General features: G+C 39.6%; 1 protein-coding gene across 4 annotated transcripts in view; it reads right to left on the reverse strand.

The window, feature by feature from the left end:
- slc25a27 (solute carrier family 25 member 27) overlaps positions 1-18540 on the reverse strand; it is a 30569-nt gene that overhangs the window by 2713 nt on the left and 9316 nt on the right. For all 4 annotated transcript variants that reach the window (XM_072556947.1, XM_072556931.1, XM_072556923.1 and 1 more), the window contains exons 5-8: positions 16442-16564; positions 5931-6043; positions 3685-3769; positions 200-292 (exon numbers count right to left, since the gene is read on the reverse strand). In XM_072556947.1, the coding sequence (XP_072413048.1) occupies positions 200-292; positions 3685-3769; positions 5931-6043; positions 16442-16564 (414 nt within the window). The remainder of the gene's footprint in view (positions 1-199; positions 293-3684; positions 3770-5930; positions 6044-16441; positions 16565-18540) is intronic.

Below are 18540 nucleotides of genomic sequence, written 5' to 3' on the forward strand. Positions count from 1 at the left end.
CAAGCCTTTGCCACCTCTTCCCAATTCACCTCTCCCCAATTCACCTCTCCAAACCCTTAGATCTCCTACCACACCCCCAACCCCCTGTAGACCGGGTAGCCCCACTCCGTGCGGGACACCATACTGGGATTGGAATTCTAGTAAGAAATGCATTGAAGGACACTCTTACCCCAATACAAATTTAATTTATCTTACTTGCCTTCCTTGTTTATCTCTTGTCTGATTCATGACTCTGGTTTTAATGACATCAGCAGGGGTTCCCATGGTGGCAGCAACAAATCCTGAACAAATGCTGAGCAAAAGTTTTAAAAAGGGATATCAAATCTGTTAATTTGTAAGAAACAACATATTTTCAGTATAGCTTGAACTAAAAATGATTATTGCATTGTACCATTTTTCATTGTTATGGCATTATACTTTAAGCGTTCCAATTGGTTTTGGTTTCCCTTGGTGATGAGTTGCAGTGGCCAAAGGGTGAGAATGAGTGATTTTACTCCCTGGTATCAGCCTACACCTACACTGAATTAGCTCAAGAATAGCTTCTGATCGCAGTGCATTCCAAATGTAGAAGCTTCTGTAGTAGCTTGTCACATCTCTGTGTCATTGCTGTTTTGATTGGGAACTTACTGGAATAGAATACAGGTATCTGAACCTGGAACTAATCACTATATGTGTTAGTACATATCAGGTACAATGGTATTCCACTGCTGATTTTTTAAACCATCCTGATGTTTACTGGAAATGTGCATGTATTAAGGCAGCAAGGCAATTTCTTTAATAGTCTTTCAGGTCAACATATGCCCAGTTACCTTTTGCTGTAACGGTGTCTATTGTGGGCTGAGTTGAAAGGTTAAAATGTAGAGTTTTCATTTCAGTTTAAGGTGAATTAAAGGCTCTTTGCTTTTAACATGCTTTATTCTGCCTCTGTGTACTTACCAACAACGTTTGAACATTTGAGATGGCTTAGGGGCTTCTAAAAACAAGACGTTCCTGAGGTTGTTATGGAGAAAACTGCCCAGAGTTGAGCTGAGCTCCAAATTAAAACTTGTGGGCTTGGTTTTAAAATATAAGTACATTGCTTAAGCACAAAAACTGGATGCAAACAATTCAGTTTTCTATGCTTAGAGAGAGAAGAAGGGAGATCTGGAGAACTGGGCAGGGCCACGCAGATCTGTAAAAGTTTAGTTATAGGATAGACACCGAGGGAGTGTCTATGTGCACCTGGTGGACTGTGATGTGTTAATGTCAGCTATGCCTGTACTCAGACAAGGAGGTCATATTGATTAGGCTATACCATAGACTTGAGGTGTAGTATATGCAGCCAGATCCAAAGTGAAAAGGAAATGCTTTCCTGAGTATGAATAAGTTTAAAAGCCTATTGGTGTGAAAACCACAGTAAAAATGATGATACTGCATTAATTCTATTGTGATGAGGTTTACACGGAAGTTCATATTGTTTAGAATCATTATCTTATTTATTCAGTGTAACTATTTACTCATTATTGCTTGTAATTTAAGTTGTTCACAGAAAAAATTATTTTGTTGGTGTCTCAATTTAACATTGGAGTCCTGTCATTTATTTTCTTACCTTCACATTATTTCTTCACACTATCTTCTTTAAATAATTATGACCTATACAGTCAGATCTTAACAAATATTTGGCTTGTCCATTATTTTCATGACTGATATGATATGCTTTTAAATCATTAGTGGATATTATATTTCACCTAAGAGATTTCTGAAATATGCTAATTTCCTACTTGTTTGGCTGAAACCCCTCTCGTATTATGGAAGGTTAGGTTTGTAAAACCTGAATTTCACAGATCATGAAAACAAAAGGTTTGATAAGAATCCAGATTTATTGTGTTAATTATTAAAAGGGAAACAAAAGCATTAAGTAGGCAGTGGCACAAATGACCTTGGATTCCTGTGTTGTATAAAGATCACAGCAGCTGCACATGTTGCTTTGCTTTGCAGTTGAACTTGCACCTAATCACTGAACAACAGTCATCCTCTCTCAGCAGGGTTGATGGACAGCTTATGCATAGCGAATGCATTTACTCTGAATTGGAAGCTAATTTATCTAGCTTCATTTGTGATTATCCTTACAGAATAGACTCCTTGCAAAATGGCACAGATAACCTTAGACTTGGCTGCTTGTTTTGGGCTCTTATACTATTGAAAAACAGTCAGTGTTGAGTTTATTCAGATTATTTCATTCCAGATCAGGAACATTTTAAGACTTTCTGTTACAAGTGGGATTTACAAAACAAAAGGGTCCTAATTTGTAAACTATTAACACTCTGCATCACCTTTTACATTCTATGTAAGCATCTGGTTGCTGTCAAGTAAGAAAATCAAAGACCAATTTCTTGTTCAGAAAATGCAAGTGTTGTAATGAAAATTTTGCAGTATTACTGGTCAGAGTTTAACACTTCTCCATTGACTAAATATCTTTCACAAACTTTAAATTCAATTCTTTTGATTCTTTCTTTCAAGGGCTCATTGCTCAGATTTTTCTCATTACTATTCTGATAGTGGCTAATACAATAAATCCTTGTGAATTTTCTCAAAAAGAAAATCACAAGTTAGTTTTAGAATTAGGATGACAACTTAACTGAACGACAATTTTAAATTTGTGAGGACTGTCTTTGTACTGGGAAAGATGAATATATTTCTCAACACTGCTGTCAGAGGGAAATATGGCCATTGCTAACTCTGACAAACAAAAGAGTTGTGCTAACATGGCCAGCAGAAACCGCACTGGTAGCTGCAGCAGCAAATGAGCTCAGTAGGGACAGAGGAAATGTGAAAGAAACAGTAACACCATAAGGGGAAGAAACAGTCTTTGTCTTGGTTGAAAGGATTCCAAATCCATCCCACCCCTACAAGACTACAGCAATGGAAATGGCAACAAAGCTCTTTCTAGAAAAATAAAAAGATCTGAGAGCATGATCAAGTTACAGAACTAGAAAAATATACAGGGCCAAACTAAACATATAAGTTATCTAATAGTCATTTGACATGAAATGGGCTGCAATTTAAAAATGACAATTTTAGAATTTCTTTGCAGTACAGAACCATAAAGAGAAAAATAAGTCTGAACACTAAGCCCTTGAAAGGAACAATCAAAACAATTTGTGAGATCCGTCAAATAATTTGATTTAAGAAACAATAGAACACCCAAAATAATTCATCATTAGATTTAGAATTCTGATGAAAGGTTGTAGACCTTGAAGGTTAATTCAGTTTCTCTTGACACAAATATTTAGCCTGCTGAGTATTTCCAGTACTTTCTATTGTTATTTCAGATATCCAGCATTCTCAATACCCTGCTTCTGTAAATGTTTTCCATTTGAGTCTTATGTAATAAGAAATAGCATGAATTAAACAATTTCTTGTACCTAATAAAATGGTAAAACGTTTATGGAAAATTGGTAGAACGGAAAAAAAATTACATATCAAATTGAAGAGATTTGGCTTGAGGATTTTCACAAGATATACCATTTTCTTTTTCCAGGTATCAATCAGACATGAGCAATCATAAATAAAACATGTCCAGTCACTACAATACTTATAGGGAATATATACAGTACTGCAGAGTCATAACTCAAGTTGTTTGCAAGAAATATTTATATATAAACATAGTTGAATGAAAGAGATTTTTAGGAAAAAAATTGGTACCTTGATAAGCCATGGCATAAGCTGTTGTCTTTCAGAGTTGTGTGTCGTAGTAAGAAGTGTTTCACTGTATCATACGTTGTTAGATCTAAGCACAAAATCGTCAATAAAAGGGTTAGGAAATTTAAAATGCAAAAGGAATGCAAAAAACTATAGGGGACAGAGGAATGTATAATATGATCAAGGCAGTGTACTTTTGTGTGGAAGATAATCCTGTATGTATTGTTTAATGACATCATCTTGATGAATAAGTACAGGGCATTTACCAAACTGATTCCATCTGATACGGATAGAGGTAGCAACTTCATAAATATCCAGTTTCATTTCAAATTTGCACGTGTTGCTAAAAACAAATGATGCAAGATTGATGAATCAGAATCAGAATCCCTACAGTGTGGGAACAGGCCCTTCGGCCTAACAAGTCCACAATGACACAGGTCCATTCCCCTACTCTATATTTACCTCTGACTAATGCACCTAACCTAGCATGGCCAATTCACCTAAGCTGTACATCTTTGGATTGTGGGAGAAAACCGGAACATCCAGAGGAAACCCACGCAGATGCGGGGAGATTGTGCAAACTCCACACAGACAGTTGCCCGAGGCTGGAACTGAACCTGGGTTCCTGGCACTGTGAAGCAGCAGTACTAACCACTGAGCCACTGGAAGATCGTTCTCTCTTTTGAAATATAATGTACTGATATATTTCCACTTCTGGTATTTTTTCCTCAAGTCCTGATGTGAAGCTGATGATATTTCATGACCGGATACAGTTCCACTGTAATCAAGCTATCAACCTTACATATAAGCTCAATTTGTAAATATTGCAGGTTAGTCTACAGTGGTTAGATGGCTGATCATTGGCCTTGCCCAATGCTTGTACGTATGTACTTCGCAATAGGAGTCACTTCAGTCACTACTTTAATCAAAATTGGTGAAAGGTAGAGATATTTGCTCCATCTTTGACTTTTTCCAATTTTGATGAGAGCTCAATAACCGGAGACATAAACTCAGTTCCGCTGTCTGATGTACTGAGTATTTCCACTATTTTCTATCATTTCCGAATTTCAGCATCCATGTTATTTTGCTTTTATATTAGCCTTACTAGGTTGTTCCATTTTAAAAGACTTGTAAAATAATCAAATGGTTTCTGTAGCATGCAATTTAATCCAATTTATCAAGAAACATATGTTTGTGTTTGATGAAAATGTTTTGAATCAGCACAGAAACCTGTGGATTTTGCACAAAATCACCACTTAAAACGGTTCAACATTAATCCATCAGGTTTAAGTAGAATTTTAGCAATTCATTCACATGATAGGAGCATCGCTGACAAGCCCTGTATTTGTTGTTCATTTGAGAAGGTGGTAGTGATTCACATTCTTGAATTTTTGCAGTCGATGTGTCAAAAATACACTTGCTGTTCAGAAGGCAGTTAAGATTTTGATTCAGTGACAACGAACAAACTGTGATTCACTTGAAGTCAGGATGGTATATAGGTTGGAAGGGAATGCACAGATATGTTGTTCCCAGGCATTTGCTGCCCTTATCAAACCTACCACCTTTGCCAAAGAAGGACAGGTGTCATCGAAGGAGACTTTCTGCCATTCCATCTTGTAAGTGGATCAAGCCCAATCAGGCGGGTTGCTTTGTTCTGAATGGTATTTCACTATTTTGGTGTTGCAGCTGCAATCATGCATCACAATGCCAACTTCCGACATCCAGACTTCTTCTGGATGGCAGCAACTAGTTACCCATCAGAGAATTCTTAGAATGTGATTCGCTGATCTGCTGTTGAAGGCATAGTATGTATATAACTGGTCCTGTTAAGATTCCAGTAATGGTAATGGCCTGGACATTGATCTTGTAGGGCATCAGTGATGGTAATGCCATTGAATGTCCATCAGACTGGCATGGGTGATGCTCTCTTTTTGAAAATCATTATTGTCTGGCACTTGTGTGGTGCAGATATAACTTGCCACACAATAGCCATGTCCTGAATGTTGCTCATAGCTTGCTTGAACAAAGCAAGACTATTTCAATATCTGACAAGATGCAAAGGCTGCTGAATATTGCATAATCATATTTTGATAATACACAAGATTTCTTGCCTGGTGTTTCACATGTCCTAGCTTTATCTTTTCAGACTCGGCAGCATCGATTTTGAGAAATGTCTTTAGATTTTGCAGAACTTACTATTATAAATATCTAATGTTTTTAAAAAATAGCTCATTGATTTTTAGGGTTACCTCCCAGACTCACTAGTGCAGCTCTCTGTACATTTGGAACCCATCCAGCCCACAGACCTCGGACTCCACCTTCTGAAAGAATTTTCTTAAAAGCATGGGAGACGCCATGAACTCTGAAAACAAGATTATCAGTCAATGATGTCTGCGTTATCACATACAACAGCACAACCAACAAACCCAAAATCTTGAAGTAGTTCACCAGCTAATTCTAACTGAACTATTTTGATGTCCAAAAGTTCTCTTGTGCATACATGGCTTAAATATGATCTAATCCCTTCATTATGTCAAGAACTTCAATCTTTTCCTGTTCTTATTTTTCACAGCGAAGAACCTCAGTTTCCCAAACCTTTGCTGTTAATTAAGTGCATTTAAAATAGTTCAATTAACTTGTGGACCTTGGTCTCGACCTTTCCCAGGTCTTGATAGCGAAAGATGAAGGGTCAAAACCTGGACATAGTTTGTAGATGCACCTAATCAGTGTTATGCAGAAGACTAGAATTAAATCAGGAAAAGCATTTTTTAATATAAAGATATTTATCTTGCATAAATTTGTGTGTCTTACTCAGATACACAGATTAGGTATGTAAGTATGTATATTCAATTTTTAAAAAAGGCACTGCTAGTTTTTGGCCTGTTCTCTTGAAAGTAAGTATTTGTCTAAGACAACACAACAATGTGTTTGCAGCATTGTTACAGTCTAGAAGGAGTTTAATTTTCCAATCTTATCTGTGCTGTTTCTCTGAGTGATCTCACTTAATCCTATCCTCCTATTTTCTCCCATTAACCCCACATATCGTTTTTATTCAAATAATCATTTAATGTCTTTCTGTATGCCGTGATGAACCTGCTTCCATCAACTTTCAGGGTGCACTCTGCGGATTGGAGGGTGGCTAATGTTGTGCCACTTTTTAAGAAAGGTGGGAGAGAGAAAGCAGGAAACTATAGACCAGTTAGTCTGACCTCAGTGGTGGGAAAGATGCTGGAGTCTATTATAAAGGATGAAAATACGACATATCTGGATAGTAGTAACAGGATAGGTCAGAGTCAGCATGGATTTATGAAGGGGAAATCATGCTTGACTAATCTTCTGGAATTGTTTGAGAATGTAACTCTGAAGATGGACAAGGGAGATCCAGTAGATGTAGTGTATCTGGACTTTCAGAAAGCTTTTGATAAAGTCCCACATAGGAGGTTAGTGAGCAAAATTAGGGCGCATGGTATCGGGGGCAAAGTACTAGATTGGATTGAAACTTGGTTGGCTGACAGGAAACAAAGAGTAGTGATAAACGGCTCCATTTCGGAATGGCAGGCAGTGACCAGTGGGGTACCACAGGGATCGGTGCTGGGACCGCAGCTTTTTGTTAATGATATAGAAGATGGTATTAGTAATAACATCAGCAAACTTGCTGATGATACTAAGCTGGGTGGCAGGGTGAAACGTGAGGAGGATGTTAGGAGACTACAGGGTGACCTGGACAGGTTAGGTGAGTGGTCAGATGCATGGCAGATGTAGTTTAATGTGGATAAATTTATGGTTATCCACTTTGGTGGCAAGAACAGGAAGGCAGATTACTACCTAAATGGAATCAATTTAGGTAAAGGGGCAGTACAAAGAGATCTGGGTGTTCTTGTACACTAGTCAATGAAGGTAAGCATGCAGGTACAGCAGGTAGTGAAGAAGGCTAATAGCATGCTGGCCTTCATAACAAGAGGGATTGAGTATAGAAGCAAAGAGGTTCTTCTGCAGCTGTACAGGACCCTGGTGAGACCACACCTGGAGTACTGTGTGCAGTTCTGGTCTCCAAATTTGAGGAAAGACATTCTGGCTATTGAGGGAGTGCAGCGTAGGTTCACAAGGTCAATTCCTGGAATGGCGGGACTACCTTACGCTGAAAGACGGGAGCGACTGGGCTTGTATACACTTGAGTGTAGAAGACTGAGAGGGGATATGATTGAGACATATAAGATTATTAAAGGATTGGACACTCTGGTGGCAGGAAACATGTTTCCGCTGATGGGCGAGTGCCGAACCAGAGGACACAGCTTAAAAATACGGGGTAGACCATTCAGGACAGAGATGAGGAGAAACTTCTTCACCCAGAGAGTGGTGGCTGTGTGGAATGCTCTGCCCCAGAGGACAGTGGAGGCCCAGTCTCTGGATTCATTTAAGAAAGAGTTGGATAGAGCTCTCAATGATAGTGGAATCAAGGATTATGGAGATAAGGCAGGAATAGGACACTGATTAAGGATGATCAGCCATGATCATATTGAATAGTGGTGCAGGCTCGAAGGGCAGAATGGCCGACACCTGCACCTATTGTCTTTGTCACTCCAACCCAAACAACTCAATGTGTGAAAAAGATTTTCCTCACATCACATTTTTTTTGTGACTTACTTTAGCTTTGTGTCCTCTCCATCTCATTCCTTTTTCAAGTGGAAATAGTTTCTCCCTAACTGGTCTTGATTTTGAAAACTTCTATCAAATCACCTTTCAACTTTCTCTTCTCCAAGAGAAAGAATCCCATCTTCTTCACTCTAGCTTCGTTACTGAAGTTTCTCATCTCTGGAACAATTCTTGTAAACCTCTTCTGAACCCTTTCTAATGCCTTCATAGTCTTCTTAAATTGCAGCTCCTAGAACTATACATAAAACTTCAGCTGGTATCTAACTAGTGTCTGTTATAACTTCAAAATATAACTTGCTTCTTCTTGTACTCTATGCCCCTATTAGTAAAGGCTGGATAAGGTAAGGTTTATAAACTGCTGTTTCAACCTGTCCTGCCACCTTTACTGAGTTATGCACATGAACACCCAGGTCTTAGAGATCTACACTACAGCAAATTGGACCAATTTGTCCATTCCCAGCACAAAACCTAAATTAATCTAGTCACATTTGCCAGCACTTGGCCATATTCCTCTAATCCCTTCCTATTCATATACCTATCCAAATGCCTTTTAAATGCTGTAATTGTACCAGTTCCCACCACTTCCTCTGGCAGCTCAGTTCATACACATACTACATGAAAAAGTTGCCCCTTAGATCTCTTTTAAATCTTTCCCCTCTCACCGTAAATCTATGTCCTCTAGTTCTGAAGTCCCCCACCTTGGGGAAAAGATCTTGCCTATTTACCCTATCCATGCCCCTCACAATTTTGTAAACCTCTATAAGGTCACACCTCAGCCTCCGACGCTCCAGGGAAAACAGCCACAGCCAATTCAGCCTCTCCCTCTAGTTCAAACCCTCCAACCTTGGCAACATCCCTGTAAATCTTTTCTGAACCCTTTCAAGTTTCACAATATCCTTCCTATATCAGGGAGACCAGAATTGAACACAATATTCCACAATGTCCTGTACTGCTGCAATATGACCTCCCAACTCCTACACTCAATGCTCTGACCAATAAAGGCAAGGACACATTATGTCTGTGATTCCACTTTCAAGGAACTCTGAACCTGCACCCCAAGATCTTTGTTCAGCAACACTCCCCAGGTCCTTACCATTAAGTGTATAAGTCCTGCCCTGACTTGCTTTTCCAAAATGCAGCACCTCACATTTATCTAAATTAATCTCCATTTGCCACTCCTTGGCCCACTTGCCCATCTGATCAAGATCCCGTTGTATCCAGAGGTAACCCTCTTTGCTGTCTGCGACATCTCCAATTTTGGTGTCATTTGTAAACTTATTAACTACATTTCCTATGTTCACATCCAAATCATTTATATAAATGAAAAAAAGCAGTGGACCCACAATTGATCCTTGTGGCACACCACTGGCCACAGGCCTCCAGTTTAAAAACCAACCCTCTAATAACACCTCTGTTTTCTACCTTCTAACCAGTTCTGTATCCAAATGGCTGGTTCCCCCAGATTCCACCCTGCTAATTTGGCCCTTGTCAAATGCCTTACTGAAGTCCATGTAGATCACATCCACCGCTGTGCCCTCATCAATCCTCTTCATTACTTCTTCAAAAAGCGCAATCAAGTTAGTGAGACATGTGCACAAAGCCATGTTGACTATTCCTAATCAGTCCTTGTCTAACCAAATACATATAAATCTTGTCTCTTAGGATTCCCTCCAACAACTTGTCCACCACTGATGTCAGACTTACCGGTCTATAGTTCCTTTGCTTTACCTTACCACCTTTCTTAAATAGTGGCACAACGTTAGCCAACCTCCAGTCTTTGGCACCTCACCTGTGACTATCAATGATACAAATATCACAGCAAGGGGCCCAACAATCACTTCCCTAGTTTCCCACAGAATTCTAGGATACACCTGATCAGGTCCTGGGGATTTATCCACCTTCATGCAATTTATGACATGCAGAATGTCCCCCTCTGTAATATGGATATTTTTCAAGATGTCCCCATCTATTTCTCCACAGTAAACATGAATTCAAAATCCTTATTTAGTATCTGCCCCCTCTCCTGTGGTTCCACACATGGGGTGCCTTGCTGATCTTTAAGGGGTGTTATTCTCTCCCCAGTTACCCTTTTGTTTTTAATGTATTTAGATTACTTACAGTGTGGAAACAGGCCCTTCAGCCCAACAAGTCCACACCGACCTGCCGAAGCGCAACCCACCCATTCCCCTACATTTACCCCTTTACCTAACACTACGGACAATTTAGCTTGGCTAATTCACCTGACCTGCACATCTTTGGACTGTGGGAGGAAACCGGAGCACCCGGAGGAAACCCACGCAGACACGGGGAGAATGTGCAAACTCCACACAGTCAATCGCCCGAGTCGGGAATTGAACCCAGGTTTCTGGTGCTGTGAGGCAGCAGTGCTAACCACTGTGCCACCCCGTATTTATAAAATCCCCCTGGCTTCTCCTTAACCTATTTGCCAAAGCTATCTCATGTCCCCTTTTGGCTCTCCTGATTTTCCTCTTCAACATACTCCTACTGCCTTTATACTCTTCTAAGGATTCACTTTATCTCTGATGTTTATACTTGACATGTGCTTCCTTCTTTTAACGAAGTCCTCAATTTCTCTAGTCATTCAGCATTTCCTACACCTACCAGCCTTGCCTTTCACTCTATTAGAAACATATTATCTCTGGACTCTCCTTATCTCATTTTAAAAGGCTTCCCATTTTCCAGCTATCCCTTTATCTGTGAACAACTTTTCAAAGTTCTTGGCTAACACCATCCTTCTGCTCATGCACACTTTGCGTTGCACTCCCGAATGCATATTGCCTTTCCATATTCTTCCTAACAAAGTGCATGACCTGACACCTCTCTGCAATGAAATTCATCTGCAATCTATCTATGCATTCTACCAACGTGTCTATGTCATATTTCTGATAAAGGGCTTATGCCCGAAACATCGACTCACCTGCTCCTCGGATACTGCCTGACCTGCTTAACTTTTCCAGTGCCACACTTTTCGACTCTGATCTCCATCATCCTCACTGCAGTCCTCACTTTCTCTCTATGTCATTTTGAAGTTCTGTAATATTCTACTCATGGTTTACAATGTTTCTACGTTCCACACTGTCCAAACAATTTTAATATAGTGTGTGTGTATATATCTCACAAAAAAGCAAGGGTCCTAACACCAGGAAACTCCACTTCAAGCCTTTTCAAGCCTTCCCCAAGCTCACATTATCAGCCCACAGTGACATTTATTAACCAATGCGACCTGTTTCCTACCTCTCCGCTAATTTTGTATCTAATGTATGACTATTCCTTTTATTCTACAAAGTTTGCTCACAATCTATCATGTGACACTATATTTAACTATTTCCAGAGTCCACACAGAAAATCAACAGCATTGGCGTAACTAACCTTCTGTTAGTTTAAAAAAACTTCAATAGTTATTATATATAAGTTTCCCTTAACAGATCCATTCTAGCCTCTTCACTTAAGAGTCACATGGACAAATGCAGGTTAAGTTTACTCCAAATTGTTGTTTCCAGAAGTTGCCCAAAAAACTGACATTAAGCTAACTGATCTATAGTTGCTTGGCATTTTGAACAAGGCAGTACCATTTACATATCTCCTGTCCTCTTATATGACCCCAAGGAAGTCTTAAAAATTATTGCTTGCACCAATGCAATTTCCACTCTCACTTCTGTCACTATCCTTGAATGGATATATTCCTTGTCAACTTTAGGCACAGTAAGTCCATTCAATACCTTCTCAATTATAAACCATTCAAGCAACTGAACTTCCTCAACTTTCACCATGGTAGACGTAGCATCTTCCTCCTTAGTAAAGACAAATACAAAGTATTCATTCAGTGCTTTCTAAGAAATTAATTCGTGGAATGTGGGTTTTGTTGGTTGGGTCAGCATTTATTGCCCATCCCTAATTGCCATTACGAAGGTGGTGGTGAACTGCTATTTCGAATGGCTGCCTACCATTTGGTGTAACATTATGAGATGGAGACAGACAGCTGAACCAAATCAGCCTTTCTACCTCTGTATTCACTACAAGTAGAATTAAAAACCTTCGAAAGATCCTCAAAATGGATCCCAATGGTCCCTAATCAGACGTTTGAAATGACCAATCCCAGACTGAGTGAATAATCAATTCCAGACATCCATTTTTATCTTAAACTGAAAACAACTTGGAATTTTGTGTACAGTTCTGGTTGCCATATTTCGGGAAGGATGCCAAAGCATTGGTGCAGAGGAGATTTACCAGGATGTTGCCTGGTCTGGAAGAAAGGTCTTATGAGGAAAGGCTGAGAGACTTGGGTCTGTTCTCATTGGAAAGAAGAAGGCTAAGAGGGTATTTGATAGAGACATACAAGATTATCAGAGGATTATATAGGATAGACAGTGAAAGTCTTTTTCCTAAGATGATGATACCAGCTTGTATGAGGGGGCATAGCTACAAATTACAATTTAAGACAGATGTCAGAGGCAGACTCTTTACGCAGAGAGTGGTAAGGGCGTGGGATGCTCTACCTGCTAATGTAGTCAACTCAGCCACATTAGGGAGATTTAAACAGTCCTTAGACAAGCACATGGATGATGATGGGTTAGTGTGGGGAGACGAGCTGAGAATAGTTCACAGGTCGACGCAACATCGAGGCCGAAGGGCCTGTTTTTCGCTGTATTGTTCTGTTCTATGTTCTATAACAATGTATCAAAAATATATTGACATTGGCAGAGTAAAATTAAACAACAAAATAACCCAACTATTCTATGCTCTAAAGCCTTCAGGCCTCCTTTTCAGCCCCAATCACACAAAAGGCAAACAAGCAAACACAGTTAAGGGATAAATAAAAGAAACTAACAAAACTGACCAGATCATTTCAGTGGTTTTCACGACTCTTATGACAGGCATAAATTGTGGATCTTGGCTGATTTTCTGAAGATGTTGATCAGAGTCACTTTTACAGTTCACTCAGATAAAGGCAACAATACTGATAACTTAGTTTTCCATTCTCAGAGCTTCCAAACACTGCTCATGGGAGGTTACGCAAGGAGCTTTCAAATTTTCATGCTGTATCATCAACAGCTAGATACATTCTCACAGAAAACAGAGTCCAAATCAAATCCTGACAACTCCTTGACAGATTGACCCTCTCTTCTATGAGATCCCAGACACGATCAAACATCTGCAATCTGCTTTAGAATCAGGTCTTTTCCAGACTTGCTGAATCTAATTCACAACAATGGCTAACTTCTGCTATCTGTTTAAACATAATATTCTTCTGTGGTGACAAAGCACCTGCAGAATCTTTTTATCAGGAACCAACCTACAATTAATTTGCAACCTGGCCTCATCAATAAACAAAACTTGTTTGGTCTGTTTTCCTTTTAACATAAGCTTTTACCCACAATCCAAAAGTTCAGAGTTTCCAGTTCACAACTCCAAGCCAAAATTGATACAAGAATAAAAATAAAATTAAAAGTAATGAAAAATCAGTAGGGGTTCGAACATTAGGTACACCCAGGGGAGTTCCAGGATTTTGACCTCATGACGTTAAAGGAGCAGCAATATTTTTCCAAGTCAGGGTGGTGACAGTTCTAGATATTGCCATGTATCTGCAGCCCTTAACAGTCATGCTGCCTGCCTTCACATGCAAATCCCCTTTTTGATCAATAATCAGCTCCCCCTTTCAACATTCACATGTATAGACTTTGGAGGTCCCCTTTACATTAGCAACCACATTTTTTGCTTTCTCTCAATTCCTCTGAACCTTCTTTTTTAAATGAACAATTAGAAGATTAAAGAATCTTGCTGCAAAAGGCATATTCTGAACACTGGTATATTTTCTGTAAAATAAACCAGTTATTACTCAAGTTACTGTGCTATCAGCCAGCTTAAAACACATTAAAGGTGGAGGCTCTGCCAGTGACTCTATCAAGAAATAACCAAACTTTGACAATATCAAATGTCAACAGGCCAGAATTCTCAAAAGCAGGCCAGAATTCTCATCATCTAATGTACTTAAATAAACGAAGAACACTAAATTTCCCAACAATTAAGGAGAGTCAAGGGGCAGTGTTGACTTTGGTAGCCATTACAAAAGAGGAAGTGCTATAAAAGCTAAAAGGTCAAAAAGAAAATGATAAATCTCCTGGCCCGGATGGGCTACATCCTAGAGTTCAGAGGAAGGTGGCTGAAGAAATAGCGGAGGAGTTGGTCTGAATCTTTCAAAAATCAGTGGAGTCAGGGAAAGTCTCAGATGATTGAAAAATCACTGTTGTAACCCCCTTGTTCAAGAAAGGATCAAGACAAAAGATGGAAAATTATAGGCCGATTAGTCTAAGTTCGATTGCAGGTAAAATTCTAGAATCCATCGATAAGGATGAGATTTCTAAATTCTTGGAAGTGCTGGGTCAGATTAGAACAAGTCAGCGCTGATTTAGTAGGGGGAGAGCATGCCTGACAATCCTGTTAGAATTCTTTGAAGAGGTAATAAGAGGTAATAAGATAATTAGATCAGGGAAACTCGGTGGATGTTATCTACCTAAGAGTTCCAAAAGGCCTCTGATAAGGTGCTTCACAGGAGCCTGAGTAAGGTGAGGGCCCATGGTGTTCAAGGGGAGCTACTGGCATGGATTGAGGATTGGCTGTTTGACAGATGGCAGAGAGTTGGGATAAAAGGTTCTTTTTTGGAATGGCAGCTAGTGACAAGTGACAAGTGGTGTCCTGCAGGGTTCAGTGTTGGGGCTGCAGCTGTACATTAATGATCTGGATGAAGGGACTGGGAGCATTCTGACAAAGTTTGCTGATGATACGAAGTTAGGCAGACAGGCAGGTAGTTCTGAGGAGGTGGGGAGGCTGTAGAAAGACTTAGACAGTTTAGGAGAGCGGTCCAAGAAATGGCTGATGAAATTCAATGTGAACCAATGCGAGGTCTTGCACTTTGGAAAAAGGAATACAGGCATGGAATATTTTCTAAATGGTGAGAAAATTCCTAAAGTCAAAGTACAAAGGGATCTGGGAGTGCTGGTCCAGGATTCTCTAAAGGTTGACTTGTAGGTTGAGTCCGTGGTTAAAAAAGCAAATGTAATGTTGTCATTTATCTCAAGAGGGTTAGAATGTAAAAACAGCGATGTGCTACTGAGATTTTATTAAGCTCTGGTTAGGCCCCATTTAGAATACTATATCCAGTTTTGGGCCCCAAACCTCAGGAAGGACATATTGGCACTGCAGCGTGTCCAGCAGAGATTCACATAGATGATCCCTGGAATGATAGGCCTAACATACAATGAACGGCTGAGGATCCTGGGATTGCATTCATTAGAGTTTAGAAAGTTGAGGGAAGATCTAATAGAAACTTACAAGATAATGCATGGCTTAGAAAGGGTGGACGCTGAGAATTTGCTTCCATCAGGCAGGGATACTAGGACTCGTGGGCACAACCTTAGAATTAGAGGGGGTCAATTTAGAATGGAAATGAGGAGACATTTCTTCAGCCAGAGGGTGGTGAGCCTGTGGAATTCATTACCACGGGGTGCAGTGGAGGCCGGGACGTTGAATGTCTTCAAAGCAGAGATTGATAAATTCTTAATCTCGCCAGGAATTAAGGGATAAGGGGAGAGTGCAAGTAAGTGGCGTTGCAATGCCCATCAGCCATGATTGAATGGCAGAATGGACTTGATGGGCCAAATGTCCTTACTCCCACTCCTGTGTCTTATGGTCTAAAATAAGAAACCAAGTTTCGTAAACTTGCCCTCTATTCATGAGAATGGAGATTGAATATCGATCACATTGAGGGGTTTAAATCTTTAAATGATTTACTAAGAAATGTTGAGGGAAACTATATTCTCTGGGGGAATCAAGGATGAAGGGACATAATTTTAAAATTAGATCTCTGTTCCATTTGCATATCAAAGGAATATCAACTGAAGGTAAGTACATAGAATTGAAATACAGATCAATCATATCTTAATGAATGGCAGTGCAGGGTCAAGGGATTGCACGGCCTACTCCTATTCTGTACCCTGATTATAAGGCAGGATATTTGGTGAAGTTATTTTGTAAAATTCATGTACTTATGACACATAGCACAGAGCTATATTCCATAAACATGTCTTACCTCGGTGGTTTTCCTTCAAGCCTTCGCCTCCCCTCCATCTGCATCTGGACTTTGACCAGATCAGCTGGGCTGGCAAAAAATTGACCAATAGTACCAGACAGCATTCCTCCTACCACAGCTTTCCTGTCGAAAAATGAATAAAACATACCATTTGCATTTAATACTTAGTCTTGAAGTTGTTTTTTATTTCTATCAGTCTCTTGGGGATCCAGTTTCATTGCTTTATCAACTAGGTGAAATCTGGCTGCAGTTAATCACTATCTCAAAGGATATCAATTATAAATTACAAAATAAAAACAGAAAACGGCAGAACTTATGGAAAAAGAAACAGAATTACATTTTAGGTAAATGATGTTTCATTAGGATAACAATCAAATAACAGTCTAGTAGTATTACTACCAGACTACTGATCCAGTCACTCTAATGATGTTCTGGGGACCTGGGTTCAAACCCTGCATGACAGATGGTGGAATTTAAATTCAATACAGAATCTGGAATTTAGAGTCTGATGACGAACATGAAATCATTGTCAATTATCAGGAAAAACACATCTGGTTCACCTATGTCCTTTTGGGAAGGAATCTGCCAACCTTACCTGGTCTAGCCTACATGTGACTCCAGAACCACAGCAATATGATTGACTCTTAACTGCCTGCGGGCAATTAGGGATGGGCAATAAATGCTGGCCTAGCCAGCAATACCTGCATCCTATGAGTGAATTAAAAAAACCTGAAGCATGTTCGCTGCATCGTGAAGTACACAGTTTTTGATTCTGATTTTAAATGTTCCAACCATCTAAATATTATTGACTCTTCTGAAATGGTCTGACTGCGAAGTGACAAACTTCTTTACAACTGAGGGTCACCAGCTAACTGTACTGCATCAGTATGGTTAGCTGTGTAACTATTAACTTAGTAAACAGATGTACTTAACACTTATACTTCTCCTTTTAAACAACTGCTAAATTCACCTTCTTCGGACAAAGGTCAAACTTCATCACAAAGTTTATCTGAATCACATCTGCGTCATGATTGCAAAAAATTAAAATTTGCATTTATGTAGTGCCTTTCATGACATCAGGGCACCAGAAAACTGTACAGCCAATTAAGTACTTATAAGTTTAGTTCCTGTTGTAATACAAGAATTGCGGCAGACAATATGTGCTTAGTCAACTCTCATGAGAAAAATGGGTTAATGAACCAGACTTATAAATTTAGATGGAGACAGTGAAGTTGTTTGTCTATCTGCTTGGAATATTTTACTTTTGTATAATCCCAATCGGATAAGACCATTGACCTGGATTTGAAGGACCACATTTTAACTGATACACTCAACCCTACCCTGCAGGCAAATGATCCAACATTTGCATCATTGTGCAAAGTTACCTTTACCTTTTGTTTTAATCTTTTCTTGTCATTCCCTCACCTCATGATATTTTTCTTGTTAAGATGCCGACATCGTTTTCACTTTTAGCTTATTTAAAGTACTTAGTTGAAAAGCTCCAACTTTACTTCCTGGAAATGTCTGTTTTTAAGATAGCTATTTTATACTATTAATTGACAATATTAAGGAAATTAAAGTCTGTGATACGTAATGTGAATATTGGCACTCCCAGCTTTTGTCATAGCAATGCACCAACAGTGTGTTCTTAGTTAATTTTGCCCTTGTTTCAATTTTTTACATTTTTTCAATTAATCAACATTTTATACAGGGTCAAAAAGTGCGGCGCTGGAAAAGCACAGCTGGTCAGGCAGCATCCAAGGAGCAGGACAGTCGACGTTTCGAGCATAAGCTTTTTATCAGGAATGTGAGGGGGGGTGCTGAGAGATAAATGAAAGGGGGGTGGGCTGGGAGGAAGGTAGCTAGGAATGTGATAAATGGATAAAGGTGGGGGGGTGGTGGTGATAGGTCAGAGTGGAGGGTCGGAGCGGATAAGTGGGAAGGGGTTAGGAAGGACAGTTCAAGAGGGCAGTGCCGAGTTGGAGGGTTGGATCTGGGATTGGGATGGGGAGATGAGGAAATTGATGAAATTAACACTGTTTCCATGTGGTTGGAGCGCCCCCAAGATGATGTGTTCTTCCTCTAGTCATCAGGTGGCT

Source organism: Chiloscyllium punctatum, chromosome 3, assembly GCF_047496795.1.
Source record: "Chiloscyllium punctatum isolate Juve2018m chromosome 3, sChiPun1.3, whole genome shotgun sequence".
Classification (NCBI taxonomy): domain Eukaryota; kingdom Metazoa; phylum Chordata; class Chondrichthyes; order Orectolobiformes; family Hemiscylliidae; genus Chiloscyllium; species Chiloscyllium punctatum.